The sequence below is a fragment of the Bos taurus genome, chromosome 1 (genome assembly GCF_002263795.3).
Source record: "Bos taurus isolate L1 Dominette 01449 registration number 42190680 breed Hereford chromosome 1, ARS-UCD2.0, whole genome shotgun sequence".
NCBI lineage: Eukaryota > Metazoa > Chordata > Mammalia > Artiodactyla > Bovidae > Bos > Bos taurus.
Genome location: NC_037328.1, coordinates 66,077,976 through 66,092,162, shown reverse-complemented (window position 1 = coordinate 66,092,162; position 14,187 = coordinate 66,077,976). Strand labels below are relative to the sequence as shown.

The following is a 14,187-nucleotide window of genomic DNA, read 5'->3' as shown; positions in this document are numbered from 1 at the left end:
GCCCTCTTCCTTCCCCGGTGGTTGGGAAAGGAAGAGTTTGTAATTCAGAAATCAGGCATCGTTTAAGTCCAGTGTGAGAAAACTAGAGGTGGTAGGAGGCTTAGCTATTAGTCCAACTCTCTCTTTTTTACAGTTGAGGAGGCAGAGATTTAGAGACAGTAAATTTTGCCTAGATCTTCTAGCACTATGTTGAACAAAAGGGCTGAGTGGTCATCTCGTAACTTGTTTTTTAGATATGTTCGTTTGTGTTGTATTCTACATATAAGTGATATGGTATGGGATTTGCTGTTCTCTTTCTGACTGATTTCACTTAGTATGATAATCTCTAGGTCCATCCTTGTTGCTGCAAATGGCAGTATTTCATTCTTTTGTGGCTGAGTAATATTCCATTGTGTATAAAGATACAGATAGTGCTGCTATGAATATTGGAGTGCGTGTATCTTTTCTAATTAGTACTTTTGTTTTTTCTAAATGTGGGCCCTAGAGTGGAGTTGGTAGTTCTATTTTTAGTTTTTAAGGGACCTCCATTTTGTTTTCCGTAGTGACTGCACCGATTTACATTCCCACAAACAGTGTGCAAGGGTTCTCTTTTCTCCATATTCTCTCCAACAAGTTATTTGTAAATTGTAAAATGATGATGGTCATTCTGACACATGTGCAATCTCATTGTGATTTTGATTTGCACTTTTCTAATAGTTAGCTATATTTAACATCTTTTCATGTGCCTGTTAGCTGTATGTCTTCTTTGGAGAAATGTCTACTCAGGTCTTCTGAACATTTTTTTATTGGGTTGTTATTTTGATACTGAGTTGTTTAAGCTGTTGTGTATTTTAGATATTAACACCTTGTTGGTCACATCATTTGCAAATTTTTTCCCATTCCATAGATTGTCATTTTGTTTTGTGGTTTATTTTTCTGTGCAAAATTTTTAGGTCACAGCTGCTAATTTTTGCTTTTTTCCCACTTTTGCCTTAGGAGATCAAAGATAATATTGCTATGATTTATGTCAAAGGATGTTTTGCCTATGTTTACTTCTAGGAGTTCTTATGGTTTCAAATCTTTCATTTAGATCTTTAAGGCATTTTGAGTCTATTTGTATATATGGTGTGAGGGAATGTTTTAATCTCATTGTTCACATATAGCTGTGTAGTTTTGGTATCAGGCTAATACTGGTCTCACAGAATGAGTTAGGAAGTGTTCTGTTTTCTGGAAGAATTTATAAAGGATTGTTAATTCTTTAAACATTTAGTAGAACTTAGCAATGATACCACCTGGGCCTGGACTTTTCTTTGTGGAAAGTTTTTGATTACTAACTTAATCTATTTGCTAGTTAAAGCTCTATTCCCAGCATTTTTATTTCTTATTGAGTCAAATTTGGTATTTTGGTCTTCCTAGGAATTTGCCCACTTTATCAAGTTATCTAATTTGTTATACAAATTTTAAAAGTTATATAATTGTTCATCAGTTCAGTTCAGTCGCTCAGTCGTGTCTGACTCTTTGCGACCCCATGAATCGCAGCACGCCAGGCCTCCCTGTCCATCACCAACTCCCGGAGTTCACTTAGACTCACGTCCATCGAGTCAGTGATGCCATCCAGCCATCTCATCCTCTGTTGTCCCCTTCTCCTCCTGCCCCGAATCCCTCCCAGCATCAGAGTCTTTTCCAATGAGTCAACTCTTCACATGAGGTGGCCAAAGTACTGGAGTTTCAGCTTTAGCATCATTCCTTCCAAATATTCATTTATAAGGGGCTTCCCAGGTGGTACTAATAGTAAAGAATCTGCCTGCCAGTGAAGGACACATAAAAGACATGGGTTTGATCCCTGAGTCTGAAAGATCCCTAGAGGAGGAAATGGCAACCCACTCCAGTATTCTTGCCTGGAGAATCCCATGGACAGAGGAGCCTGGTGAGCTACAGTTCACAGGGGCACAAAAAGTCAGACAAAACTGAAGTGACTTAGCATGCACACACATTCCTTTATAATGTTTTTTATTTCTGGAAGGTTGGTAGTTACGTCCCACCTTTCATTTCAGATTCTAGTAATTTGATTCTTCTTTCTCCCTGGCCCCTTCCCTCTCCTCCACTCCTCTCCCCCTCCTCCTCCCCTTCTTCTCAATCTAGCTAGCTTTGGTTTCATTGATTTGCTCTATTGCTTTTATATTCTCTATTTCATTTATTTCCACTCTAGCCTTTATTTCCTTCCTTATGCTTGCTTTGGATTGACTCTGCTCTTCTTTTGCTAGTTTCTTAAGGTAAAAAGTTATTGATTTGAAAGCAAAACTATGGAGATAAGGTTTAGTAGTTGCCAGAGGTTAGGGGAGAGGGAGTGACAAATAGGTGAAACACAGAGGATTTTTAGGGCATTGTAGTATCCTATAAGATACTGTAATGGTGGATGCATAACAATTACATATTTGTCAAAATCCATATAATGTACAACATTGAGAGTGAACCCTAATGTAAACTATGGACTTTAGAGGATAAAGATGTATTGGGGTAGATTCATCAGTTATAACAAATGGACCACTCTGGTGTAGGTTGCTGATAGTGGTGGGAGGTTGTGTGTATCTGGGAGCAGGACTATATGGGAAGTCTCTGTACCTTCTCTTCATTTTTGCTGTGAAATTAAAACTGCTCTAAAAAATAAGACCATTAAAAATCAAAAGTAATTAAAAAAATTTTTTTTAAACCTCACAAATTGAGGGCCCATGTCTCTCCCCTAGATCTGCAGTCTTGCTCTGCAAGATCCCTGTGATGGCCCAGAATGTGATGGGTATCAGGACATTCAAACCTTCTACTCTCACTATCTCTATTAGTTTCCCCCAGTATATGCTGATCCAGTTATTGTTATTATATGCTACCAAATTATTCACATTATAATTTCTCCCATGTTTAATTACTTAGAAATTTTCTTTTACTTTCTAAATGGAGGGAGAGGTTAGAATTTCTAAGGAAATTACCTTTTGATCAAAGAATGCTATTTGCATGTTATTAATTCATTTGAGTTTGTTAAGATTTGATTTATGGTCTAATATTAGTCATTATGTGCTTGAAAAGAATGTGTGTTCTCTACCAGTTGAATAAAAAAATCTACATACTTTCATTAAACCGAGCTTATTAACTGTATAGTTAAAATCTCTACACATACAGAATTTTTATCCACTTATCCTATGGATAAAATCATTTATTATGATTATGCATTTCAGTTTTCCCAAGAATTTTTATTAATTTTTAATAAAATTGATATATTTGAGGAATATGACAAATGTACAAATTCATTTGTGTACAAATGACACATTTGAAAAGACCCTGATGCTGGGAAAGATTGAAGATGGGAAAAGGAGACAACAAAGGATGAGATGGTTGGATGGCATCACTGACTCAATGGACATGAGTTTGAGTCAACTCTGGGAGTTGGTGATGGACAGGGAGGCCTGGCGTGCAGCAGTACATGCGGTCTTAAAGAGTCGGACACGACTAAGCGACTGAACTGACTGATACACATTCAGAATTATTATATTTTTCAGATTAATTGTTCCTTTTATTCTTTGTTTAATATACTTTTACTTCCAACAAAATGTTTTGCCTTAAAGTTTAATTTAACATACATAGCTATGCCAGCCTCCCTACTATTAAAAAAGGTTGATTTTGAGATCTTATTCTTTATAGGCTTTTATAGCTGTAGATTTCTTTCTAAGGACCTATTATAAGCATCATCCCATAAGTTTTGGATATTGTGGTTCTGTTTTCATTCATCTTTGCATGTGTCCTAATTTTCCATCTGATTTCTTCTTTATCCATTGGTTATTTGGGAGTGCCTTTTAATATCCATATGTTTGCAAATTTCCTGAATTTCTTCTATTATTGATTTCTAATTTCATCCCATTGTGTTTGGAGAACATGCTTTATATGATTTTAGCCCTGTTAAATTGATTATTTTATGGCTTCAAATGCCTTTTATTCAAAACATCTTCAGTGTCCATTATTCAAGTTATTAAGTTTTCAGTACAAAGTTCTTAATTTTCTTAGTTAATTCCTAGACATTTTATATTTTTCATTGAGAGGTTCTTATTTTGTTATGTGTTTCTTTATTATTGGTTTGAGAATTGCTATAAATTTTTTATGCTAACCATGTAGCTAGAAAACTTGCTTAGCTGTCATTTGAAATGTGAGTATATAAATCTGCTGCCATTAAAAGTGGATGACCCTTAGAGGCTGTTGACCTTTTAAAAACTCAAAGGTAGTTTTGGGAAGAGGGAATTTTGAAGTCTCATTGGCCATCTATGGGTCTGGAAAGGCCTCTCCAGCAAGAGTCACAGGGCTGATTGTATAGTACTGAGCTATATTTGGGGGAAACTCCCTAGTTTTTACAATATTTCTATGGAAATCAGAGTAACACTGGGCCAAATATTTGGGTTAAAAACAGACAAATGAAAGAGCATGCAAGAAGATCCTTTTTCTATACTGTCTGATATTTATTAGTACTTGGATCAGAGAAATCCAAAGTGCACTGTAATGGAGGGGTTCTGGAATTCCAGGCTGTCCTGTGGACTGTAGACTGCAAAGCTCCAGCTTGTCACACTGAAGGAGGTCTGCCCAGGAAATAAGCCTACAGCTGGATCAGCAAAGACTATAAGAGAAGAACTCTATTCTAACTGGGCCTTGTCGGTGAGAGATACTGATATAGAGAATAGAAGGAAGAGTTGGTGATGTCATCCTCATCAGGAACACTGTACAGTTCCATGATTTGGGTGATGTCAAATGCATCAGAGTACAAAGCAGGAACTGAGGCCACTAGCCTCTCCAGTTGAGGATCTTGCGTTTGGACATCACTTGTAGGAATCTCCATGATCATAGAGTCCCCTGCCCAGGGGAAAGTGTCTAAGGGCTGAGGTGAGAGGGAGTTATAGGAATCTGAAATTGCAAGGAGAAAAGAATGAGGGCTGGTTGATACTGTGGGCACATCCTTGGCTGGAAGGACCTGGCTTGGTGGCTTTAGTGATTGCTGCTCTTGCTCCCGCTGCTGCTTCTTCATTTTGAACCGCCGGTTCCTGAACCAAATCTGGAGTGGGGGAAGAGAGGAAATTATGGAAAATATCAATAACCTCAGATATGCGGATGATACCACCCTTATGGCAGAAAGTGAAGAAGAACTAAAGAGACTCTTGATGAAAGTGAAAGAGGACAGTGAAAAATTTGGCTTAAAGCTCAACATTCAGAAAACTAAGATCATGGCATCTGGTCCCAGCACTTCATGGCAAATAGAGGGGGAAACAGTGGGAACAGTGGCTGAATTTATTTTTGGGGGCTCCAAAATCACTGCAGATGGTGATTGCAGCCATGAAATTAAAAGACGCTTGCTCCTTGCAAGAAAAGTTATGAACAACCTAGACAGCATATTAAAAAGCAGAGACATTACATTGCCAACAAAGGTCCGTCTAGTCAAGGCTATGGTTTTTCCAGTAGTCATGTATGGATGTGAAATTTGGACTATAAAGAATGCTGAGGCCTGAAGAATTGATGCTTTTGAACTGTGGTGTTGGAGAAGACTCTTGAGAGTCCCTTGGACTGCAAGGAGATCCAACCAGTCCACCCTAAAGGAGATCAGTCCTGGATGTTCATTGGAAGGACTGATGCTGAAGCTGAAACTCCGATACTTTGGCCACCTGATGTGAAGAGCTGACTCATTGGAAAAGACCCTGATGCTGGGAAGGATTGAAGGCAGGAGTAGAAGGGGACGACAGAAGATGAGATGGTTGGATGGTATCACCAACTCAACGGACATGGGTTTGGGTAGACTCCAAGAGTTGGTGATGGACAGGGAGGCCTGGCGTGCTGCAGACCATGGGGTCACAAAGAGTTGGACACGACTGAGTGATTGAACTGAACTGAACAGTGAGCAATATTGTAAAAAAAATTTGGGGGCTCAGCAGACTCAAAGGTTGGAGTTGTTGTCTGTTGGCAGCGTTGTAAATAAGTGATTGCGGGGTTTTGCTAGAGAAGACCCTAAATGAGAGTCTGTCTGGATGATATCATTTCTCTAATGTGAATTCTATCGTGCCTCTGGAGTTCCAATTCCAGTGATACTATGTATTATCTCTGTAACCCAGTCACTTTGCTCCCAAACCTCAGTTTTCTCATCTTTTAAACTAGATGATAATAAAGCCAACATGTATTAATACAGCTGCCCAGCTCAGTACTAGCACACAGCAGGGACTCAATAAATGAAGTGTTACTGTTTTATGGAGGGAATTTCCAGGCTGAATAGTAGAATGTTATTTGAAAGAGGGTTCAAAGCACATCTCCGATGATCAGACAGACCTTTACTGTTGACTCTGGTAGATTGAGTTTTAAAGCAAGTTCTCTCTGGAGGTTTTTATCTGGAAACATGTTGCAGCTAAACAGAGCCTCCAACTCCTTGTACTGTGTGTGGGTGAATGAGGTGCGTTCATGACTCTTCTTCCATTTTGCTGTGGAGCAAGAGATAGAGAGGAGGTGGTCACATAACGCAATTCCCTTCCCACTCAAATCCCCCAGAACACCACCGCTGTGAACTACCCATGACTTCTCTCCCCTTCAACCAGGCTTGGAATCCAGATTAAGTAAATTCCCAGGTCTTGACTCTAAGAGGCTGAGTCCTGTGAAATTTAGTTTGTTCCTGTTGGGAAATGTTACCTCTTTAATTTTCTCTGTACTCAGTTCTGTCTGTCCTGCCTACCCTCAGGGCAGTGGACAGTGGTCTCCCTCGTCTTCTTTCCCACACTTTGTTTCTTTTAGAAACTGAGAAGGAACCTCATGTTCCCTACACCTGAATATATAACACATTCTTCAAAATGGTTTCCTCTTTTTATTTGTTTATTGGAAACCTAGTCTATCTGATCTGGAAAATGGGATTTTTCTTCTCCAGGCTTTATGAAGCTCTATTCACTCCTCTGGGAAGAGGTTCATAAAAATGAGATATAACTAAAGATGTGGAGACAATTGAAAAACTATGGAATATTTTTTTTAAATGGCAATGGAGAGAAGGAAATTTTCTAAGAACACATGATTAAGAAAATTTGCTGAAAAAGAGCTGTAGACACTGAATAGACTAATAACAACCTCCCCAAAACATAGGTAAGTTATAGAATTCAAGCCAATGCTGTGCTAATTCTCCTGTTATATGCCCATTTCAGTACAAGGAGGAAATCTTCACTTGGGCCTCGTTTATGTATTTGAAGTTCCTAACATCAATACTAAAATCAGACAAGAAAAAACACTATCAGTAAAACTATAAGACTAACACCACTTATGACCATACATGGAAATACCTTTTATAAAATGTATTTAACATAATCACATATTTGTTGTTGTTGAGTCACTAAGTCATGTCTGACTCTTCTGTGACCCCACGGATTGTAGCCCACCAGGCTCCTCTGTCCATGGGATTTCCCAGGCAAGAATACTGGAGGGGGTTGCCATTTCCTTCCCCAAGGGATCTTCAATCTTTCTGACCCAGAGATGGAAGCTGAGTCTCCTGAATTGGCGGGTGGATTTTCTCCATTGAGCCACCAGGGAAGCACAATCACATATAAAAATGTACATATGCCTAAACTTATAGTATCTAATTTAATTTTAAAGTTCATAGACAAGTATTTTAAATCAAATATATAAAATATTGGGCTTCCTAGTTGACACTAGTTGTAAAGAGCCCACCTTCCAATGCAGGAGATGCAGGAGACCTGGGTTTGGCCCCTGGGGTGCAAAGATCATCTGGAGTGGGAAATGGCAACCCTCTCCAGTATTCTTGCCTGGAAAATTCCATAGACAGAGGAGCCTGGCAGTCCACAGTCCATGGAACTGCAAAGAGTCGAACATGGCTGAGCACAGCACAGCATATAAAATATTAATTTATAAATATTTATTTTTCTACTCACAATTTACAAAACTATTCAAACTGTTTGCATTTATCTTAAATATCCATGTCTTCATTGACACTCTGATCCTATTAATTAAATAGTATAGTTTTACCAGGCACATAATCTTTACTTTGAAATAAATCTTTTTGTGATGAAGCACTTTTGTAATGTGTTTGTGAAATGCTATTACTAGAAATTTCGTTTTAAGTTACAAGAAACTTATATAATATTAACAGAACTGTTTTGCCCCAGCATTCATCCTGTTAGGGTATATCTGATCTCTATAACTTACTAGTTACCATATTCTTTAAAACAAGAAAATGTTTTGTTCATGTATTTGGGTAAGTTGTGTATGGAAATAGTACAAGATTGAAGCCATCTTCGTTCCCCAGCCACTTAATTACTCTCTAGAGTTCCTCTGTATACTAGAGTAGCCACTACTCAACACAGCTATCAAACACATAAACATACCTAGCTCCACCAAGGTACTGAATTTTTAATTTTATTGAATTTTAGTTTAACTTTAAATGCTGATATTTAATCCAGTTATTGGGAAGCTTTTTAGTATGCTTAGAACAGCTTGCATATGTGAATATACTCTTTCAACTGTAAATTTTATGAATTCTAAATGCAGAGTAAGTATTTCTGATGAAAATTTAGCATTTAGCTTGTGATATGCAAGTAAGTACAAATTATTCACTGGATTTCAAAGTTTTGATATGAACAAAAGAATGTAACTATCTCATTGGACTACATTTTGTCTGTTTAGCAAAAAGATGTTATGGGTTAAGATGTGAAATCTTATATATATATAATATCAGATTTTTAATTGTTTTAAAAATAAAAGTAAAGGCTTTAAATTTATTATCTCTTTGTATATTAAACACAAATATAAAAGTAAATTAAATAAAAACCTCATAGATGATAAAATGGAAAAGATTAACCTTTGTGTATATGTTTAACTCTTTATATACTCTTAAATTATTATCAGCTTGCTCTGTGTTTTTTGTAATGTTATCCATTTTAATAAGGTTATAAAATTTTTTTTGCCTCCAAGATTTATACTTATATCTTGGTGTAATAATAAAATTCACCAATAATCATAAAATTCTTCTGAAAACTCATTTCTGATATTTATCACATGGATCTTGGAGCTGTTGATTGTGGCTTCCCAATTTTCTGTGCACAAAGATTCAGAAGGAAGATAGCATGTAATTATCAGGGCTCAAGACAAGGAGGAAACCACCACCCCTTCCCCAAACATCAATAAGGATACACTGTAAAGTTCAGAACATTCTGAGAAAAGCCATCTGTGAAGAGATGCTTTTAGACCTACAAAAGTTGAAATAATCCATCACCAGCCGATCTGTTACAGGTCATCCTTCAGACAGAAGGAAAATGTCATCTACCTGAAAGGACTTGTATCTGTAATATAACATCTCAAAATAAGACAACAAATATTCCGATTAAAAATCCTATTATTCTAGTTAATAGATTTGAATAAGCTTTTCAGCAAAGATGTATAAATGGACCTGTGGAAGATTGTAGAGAAACTGGAATGTTCATACAGCAACTGGAAACTGCAGGTTGGACTGTGAAATGATAGAGTCACTTTGAAAAACTGTCTGGCAGTTTCTTCCTAGGAATCTACCCAAGAGAATAAGAACATTTATCTATGCAAGGATGTATACCCAACTATTCATAGTAGTGTTGTTCATAACTGCCGTGTTGGTAACAATCCAAATCTCCTTATTGAATGAATACACTACACAAACTGTGTATTCATCCAATGGAATGCCATTCAGCAATGAAAGTAATGGATCACTGATGCATTTTACAATTTGAATGAACCTCAAAATCACTATGCTAAAGAGATATATATTTGCTGAGACTGAATGATAGACTCATGAAATTATACTATCCTGTTTTTATTTTATTTTTTGGCCACACTGCACAACTTGTAGGTTCTTGGTTCCCCAACCAGGGGTTGAAACCAGGCTGCAGCAGTGAAAGCACCAAAACCTAACCCCTAGACCACCAGGGAACGCCTCTCTGTTTTTGTTTATAGTCAAAATTTTCTATATAGTAAAATGTTAAATAAACAAGTAAAATGTAATATTCAGCGATTATTTTTTCCAAAAGGAAATGGATTCATCCTGAGATGAACTGTTATGAGCAAGAACTATGTTTGTTAAGGTAAGTGCTGCAAGTGAAGTGGAGTTTGTTGTTCATTTACTTGGTTGTGTCCAGCTCTTTGTGACCCCATGCACAGCAGTATGCCAGTCCCTGTCTGTCCTTCACTATCTCCTGGAGTTTGCTCAAACTCATGTCGATTGATTTGGTGATGCCATCCAACCATCTCATCCTCTGTCATCCCCTTCTCCTCCTGCCCTCAATCTTTTCCCAGTGTCAGGGTCTTCTCCAATGAGTCGGCTCTTCGCATCAGGTGGCCAAAGTATTGGGGCTTCAGCTTCATCATCAATCCTTCCATGAATATTCAGGGTTGATTTCCTTTAGGAGTGATTGGCTTGATCTCCTCGCAGCTCAAGGGACTTTCAAAAGTCTTCTCCACACCACAGTTCGAAAGCATGGATTCTTTGGTGCTCAGCCTTTTTTATGGTCCAACTCTCACATCCATACATTACCACTGGAAAAACTATAGCTTTGACTATACAGACCTTTGTCAGCAAAGTAATGTCTCTGCTTTTTAATATGCTGTCTAGGTTTGTCATAGCTTTTCTTCCAAGAAGCAAGCATCTTTTAATTTCATGGCTGCAATCACCATCCAAACTGATTTTGGAGCCCAAGAAAATAAAGTCTGACACTGTTTCCACTGTTTCCCCATCTATTTGCCATGAAGTAATGGGACCAAATGCCATGATCTTAGTTTTCTGAATGTTAAGTTTTAAGCCAGCTTTTACACTCTCCTCTCACTTTCATCAAGAGGCTCTTTAGTTCCTCTTCACTTTCTGCCATAAGGGTGGTGTCATCTACATATCTGAGGTTGTTGATATTTCTGGCAATCTTGATTCCAGCTTGTGCTTCACCCAGCCCTGAATTTCACATGATGTACTCTGTATAGAAGTTAAATAAGCATGGTGACAATATACAACTTTGACGTACTCCTTTCCCAATTTGGAACCAATCCATTGTTCCATGTCTGGTTCTAACTGTTGCTTCTTGACCTTCATACAGGTTTCTCAGGAGGCAGGGAAGGTGGTCTGGTCTTCCCATCTCTTGAAGAATTTTCCAGTTTGTTGTGATCTACATAATCAAAGGCTTTAGCATAGTCAATAAAGCAGAAGTAGATGTTTTTCTGGAACTCTCTTGCTTTTTCTATGATCCAACAGATATTGGAAATTTTATCTCTGGTTCTTCTGCCTTTTCTAAATCCAGCTTTTACATCTGTAAGTTCTTGGTTCAGATACTGTTGAAGCCTAGCTTGAAGGATTTTGAGCATTACCTTGGTGGCATGTGAAAGGCGAGCAACTGTGTGGCAATTTGAATATTCTTTGGCATTGCCCTTCTTTGGGATTGGAATGAAAACGGACCTTTTCCAGTTTGTGGCCACTGCTGTTTTCCAAATTTGCTGTTATATTGAGTGTAATACTTTAATAGTAGAAATTTTATTACAAAATGTAGTTTTCTAGGAATGTGATCACAGATTAGTTCAACTCTTCACCTTAGTTTCATCAAGCAAAGGGAATGCTCTCAATGTCTGTTTACTTTATAATAAGAATTGTAATGTATTACATGAATGTATTAATTTAAGTCATTACTACACATGAAACAATAATACATACCACATAACATGTACTGCATTAATGTTTTATTAATTTTGTTATTGTAGGATATTTGTCAGTAAAACGGAAATCTTTGCTTGAAGTTACAAACTACATTTAACATGGACTATGTAACTTCATCACATTTCTGATAATTAGTTCATTGCCCATGACTCTACTGATCTTTTATAAGAATTAACCTACTCAGCATATCAAGTGTAAATTAGGAAAGTGTTGTCAGTTAATTAGCTAAGTGGTTTTATAGAAAATAATTCTTCTATAAGACTTATTGCATGTGGGATGAGCACACACACACACACACACACACACACACACACACACTGCTATATATAAGACAGATGACTGATGGAGACCTGCTGTGCAGCCCAGGGAACCCTATCCTATATTCTGTGATAACCTATATGAGAAAAGACTCTGAAAAAGAATGAATATATGTATAAATGAATCATTTTGCTGTACACCTGAAACTAATACAGTATTGTAAATCAACTATACTCTAATAAAATTAAAATATTTTAAAAAATCTAATATGTTGAGGGAAAGGGGTTGCATATCAAAAGTTTCTTTCTTCAAACAAATATTTGATGGATTCCCACATATTTACTGAAATAAAAACTAAGTAATACTAAAAACAAAATCAAAAAACCATATTGCTCACTCCTATTTCCCAATATAATATGAACAGGAAGTATACTTTCTTTAAAACTAACAAATTTATACCTTTCACTGTCGAAGGCCCGGGTTTGATCCCTGGTTGGGGAGTTAAGATTCCACACGTCGTAGGTCGTGATGAAAAAAGTCCTATGTACAATAATATCAACATACATATTATAAAATGCCTAAGAATTCATTTTAATGAAATGTATAAGGACTAGATGAAATAAGCTATAAAATTGTTTTAAAGAGCATAAGTGATTGGAATAGAGAAATATATTCTTAAATGACTAAACATTAAAAATGTCAACTTCCCCTTCCAAATAACCACATAATTTCATTTTAATCTTAATCAACATCTAAGTAGAAATCTTTACTGAGCTGGACAAGCTGATCCTGAAATTGAGAAGAGAGGGCAAAACTTGCCCAGAGTCAGGCTTCTAAACAAACCAGCCCTGGCAGCTGCAGCAACAGGACAGACTTGGTGACAGAAGCATCGACACAGAGGGAGCTCAAGGCTCTTGGGTGCAGGGCCCCGGGGATGGTGTGACAGGTACTGGCTCTTACAAGTTTGCACTATGTGTGAGTATAAGCTAGCAGTTCTTGGTTCAGGGGACATTGGAAAATTGACTCTCACTGTACACTTTATTCAAGGAATTTTTGTTGAAAATATAATCCTACCATAGAAGATTATTATAGAAAGCAAGTTAAAGTAGATGCAAAACAGTATACGCTTGAAATCTTGGATAATATAGAAATAGGCCATTTACAGTGATGATAGATTTGTACATGAAACATGGACAAGGCTTTGCTTTATTTTATTCCTACACAGCACAGTTCACATTTAATGATACACAAGATCAGAGAGAACAGATTCTTTAAGTTAAAGACACTGATGGTGTTCCAAAATTCTGGTTGGTAGTAAGTGTGACGTGGAAGATGACAGAGTTGTAAGAAAGGAACAAGTTGAAGTCTAGCAAGAAAATGGAACAACTGCACGTTCTTAGACTCCTCTGCAAAGTAGAAAATAACTGTTAATGAAATATTTTATAACCTAATGTGGCAAATTATCAGGAAAACTCCACTGTCTGGGGAGGCCTGCAAAAAGTCTCCATGTTGTCAGCTTTAATATGCTAAATGCATTGTAACTCTGAGCCAAGTCTGAAGAAACGTTGCCCAATACCACAGTGCTACCAGTTATAGACTACTTTGAGTAGTATTGGCATCTTTAACAATTTTGTCTTCCAATCAAGCACACAGAATGTCTGTCTGTGTATTTCTGTACTCTTTAGTCTCTAACCCGGGAAAATATCAAGATTCAAAACTGAAGTATGGTTTCTACTGAATGCATATTGGTTTTCACCATCATAAAACATAAAAGTTGAAAAATCATCAGTAGAACCATCATAAGTCAGGGACTGTCTGAACATATTTCAGAATTCATCAAGATACAACTTTGACTAGGAAAACTTTAAAATTGTTTACTTTGCCGCCTGAATAAAATGAGAGTTCTGTTATTAACATACAATTTATAAAAATAAATCTGTGTATGTATTAATACACAACTACTCTCTCTATATAAAATGATATTTTTCCTGTTTACCCACAATATTGGACCACAATATTCTTGTGTGATATTTTGATGTATAACACATATATATTTTAGTCTTTGTCCATGGCTCCTGGCTCACAACTCCCCAAATTCTTAGAATTTCCTAAGCCGTTAGAGCAATGGGAGCATCTTTTGTTATAATACTTCTGTCTTTTTTCCTCAGTTTTTGAAATTTCTCCAGAGCCATCAAGGTGAAATGAGTGTCTTGATATTCACATTA

At 37.0% G+C, this 14,187-nt stretch overlaps 1 protein-coding gene and 1 pseudogene across 1 annotated transcript; one reads left to right on the top strand and one right to left on the bottom strand.

Moving 5' to 3' along the window:
• Positions 1-4,404: 4,404 nt before the first annotated feature.
• On the bottom strand, positions 4,405-12,528 carry ARGFX (arginine-fifty homeobox). The gene is given in 4 exon segments (XM_024997266.2): positions 4,405-4,648; positions 4,651-5,062; positions 6,322-6,574; positions 12,422-12,528. Coding segments are annotated over 4 exon segments (930 nt in total). The 3' UTR covers positions 4,405-4,490.
• Positions 12,529-12,674: 146 nt separating this feature from the next.
• On the top strand, positions 12,675-13,869 carry LOC132345640 (ras-related protein Rap-1b-like; annotated as a pseudogene).
• The last annotated feature ends 318 nt before the right edge of the window (positions 13,870-14,187 follow it).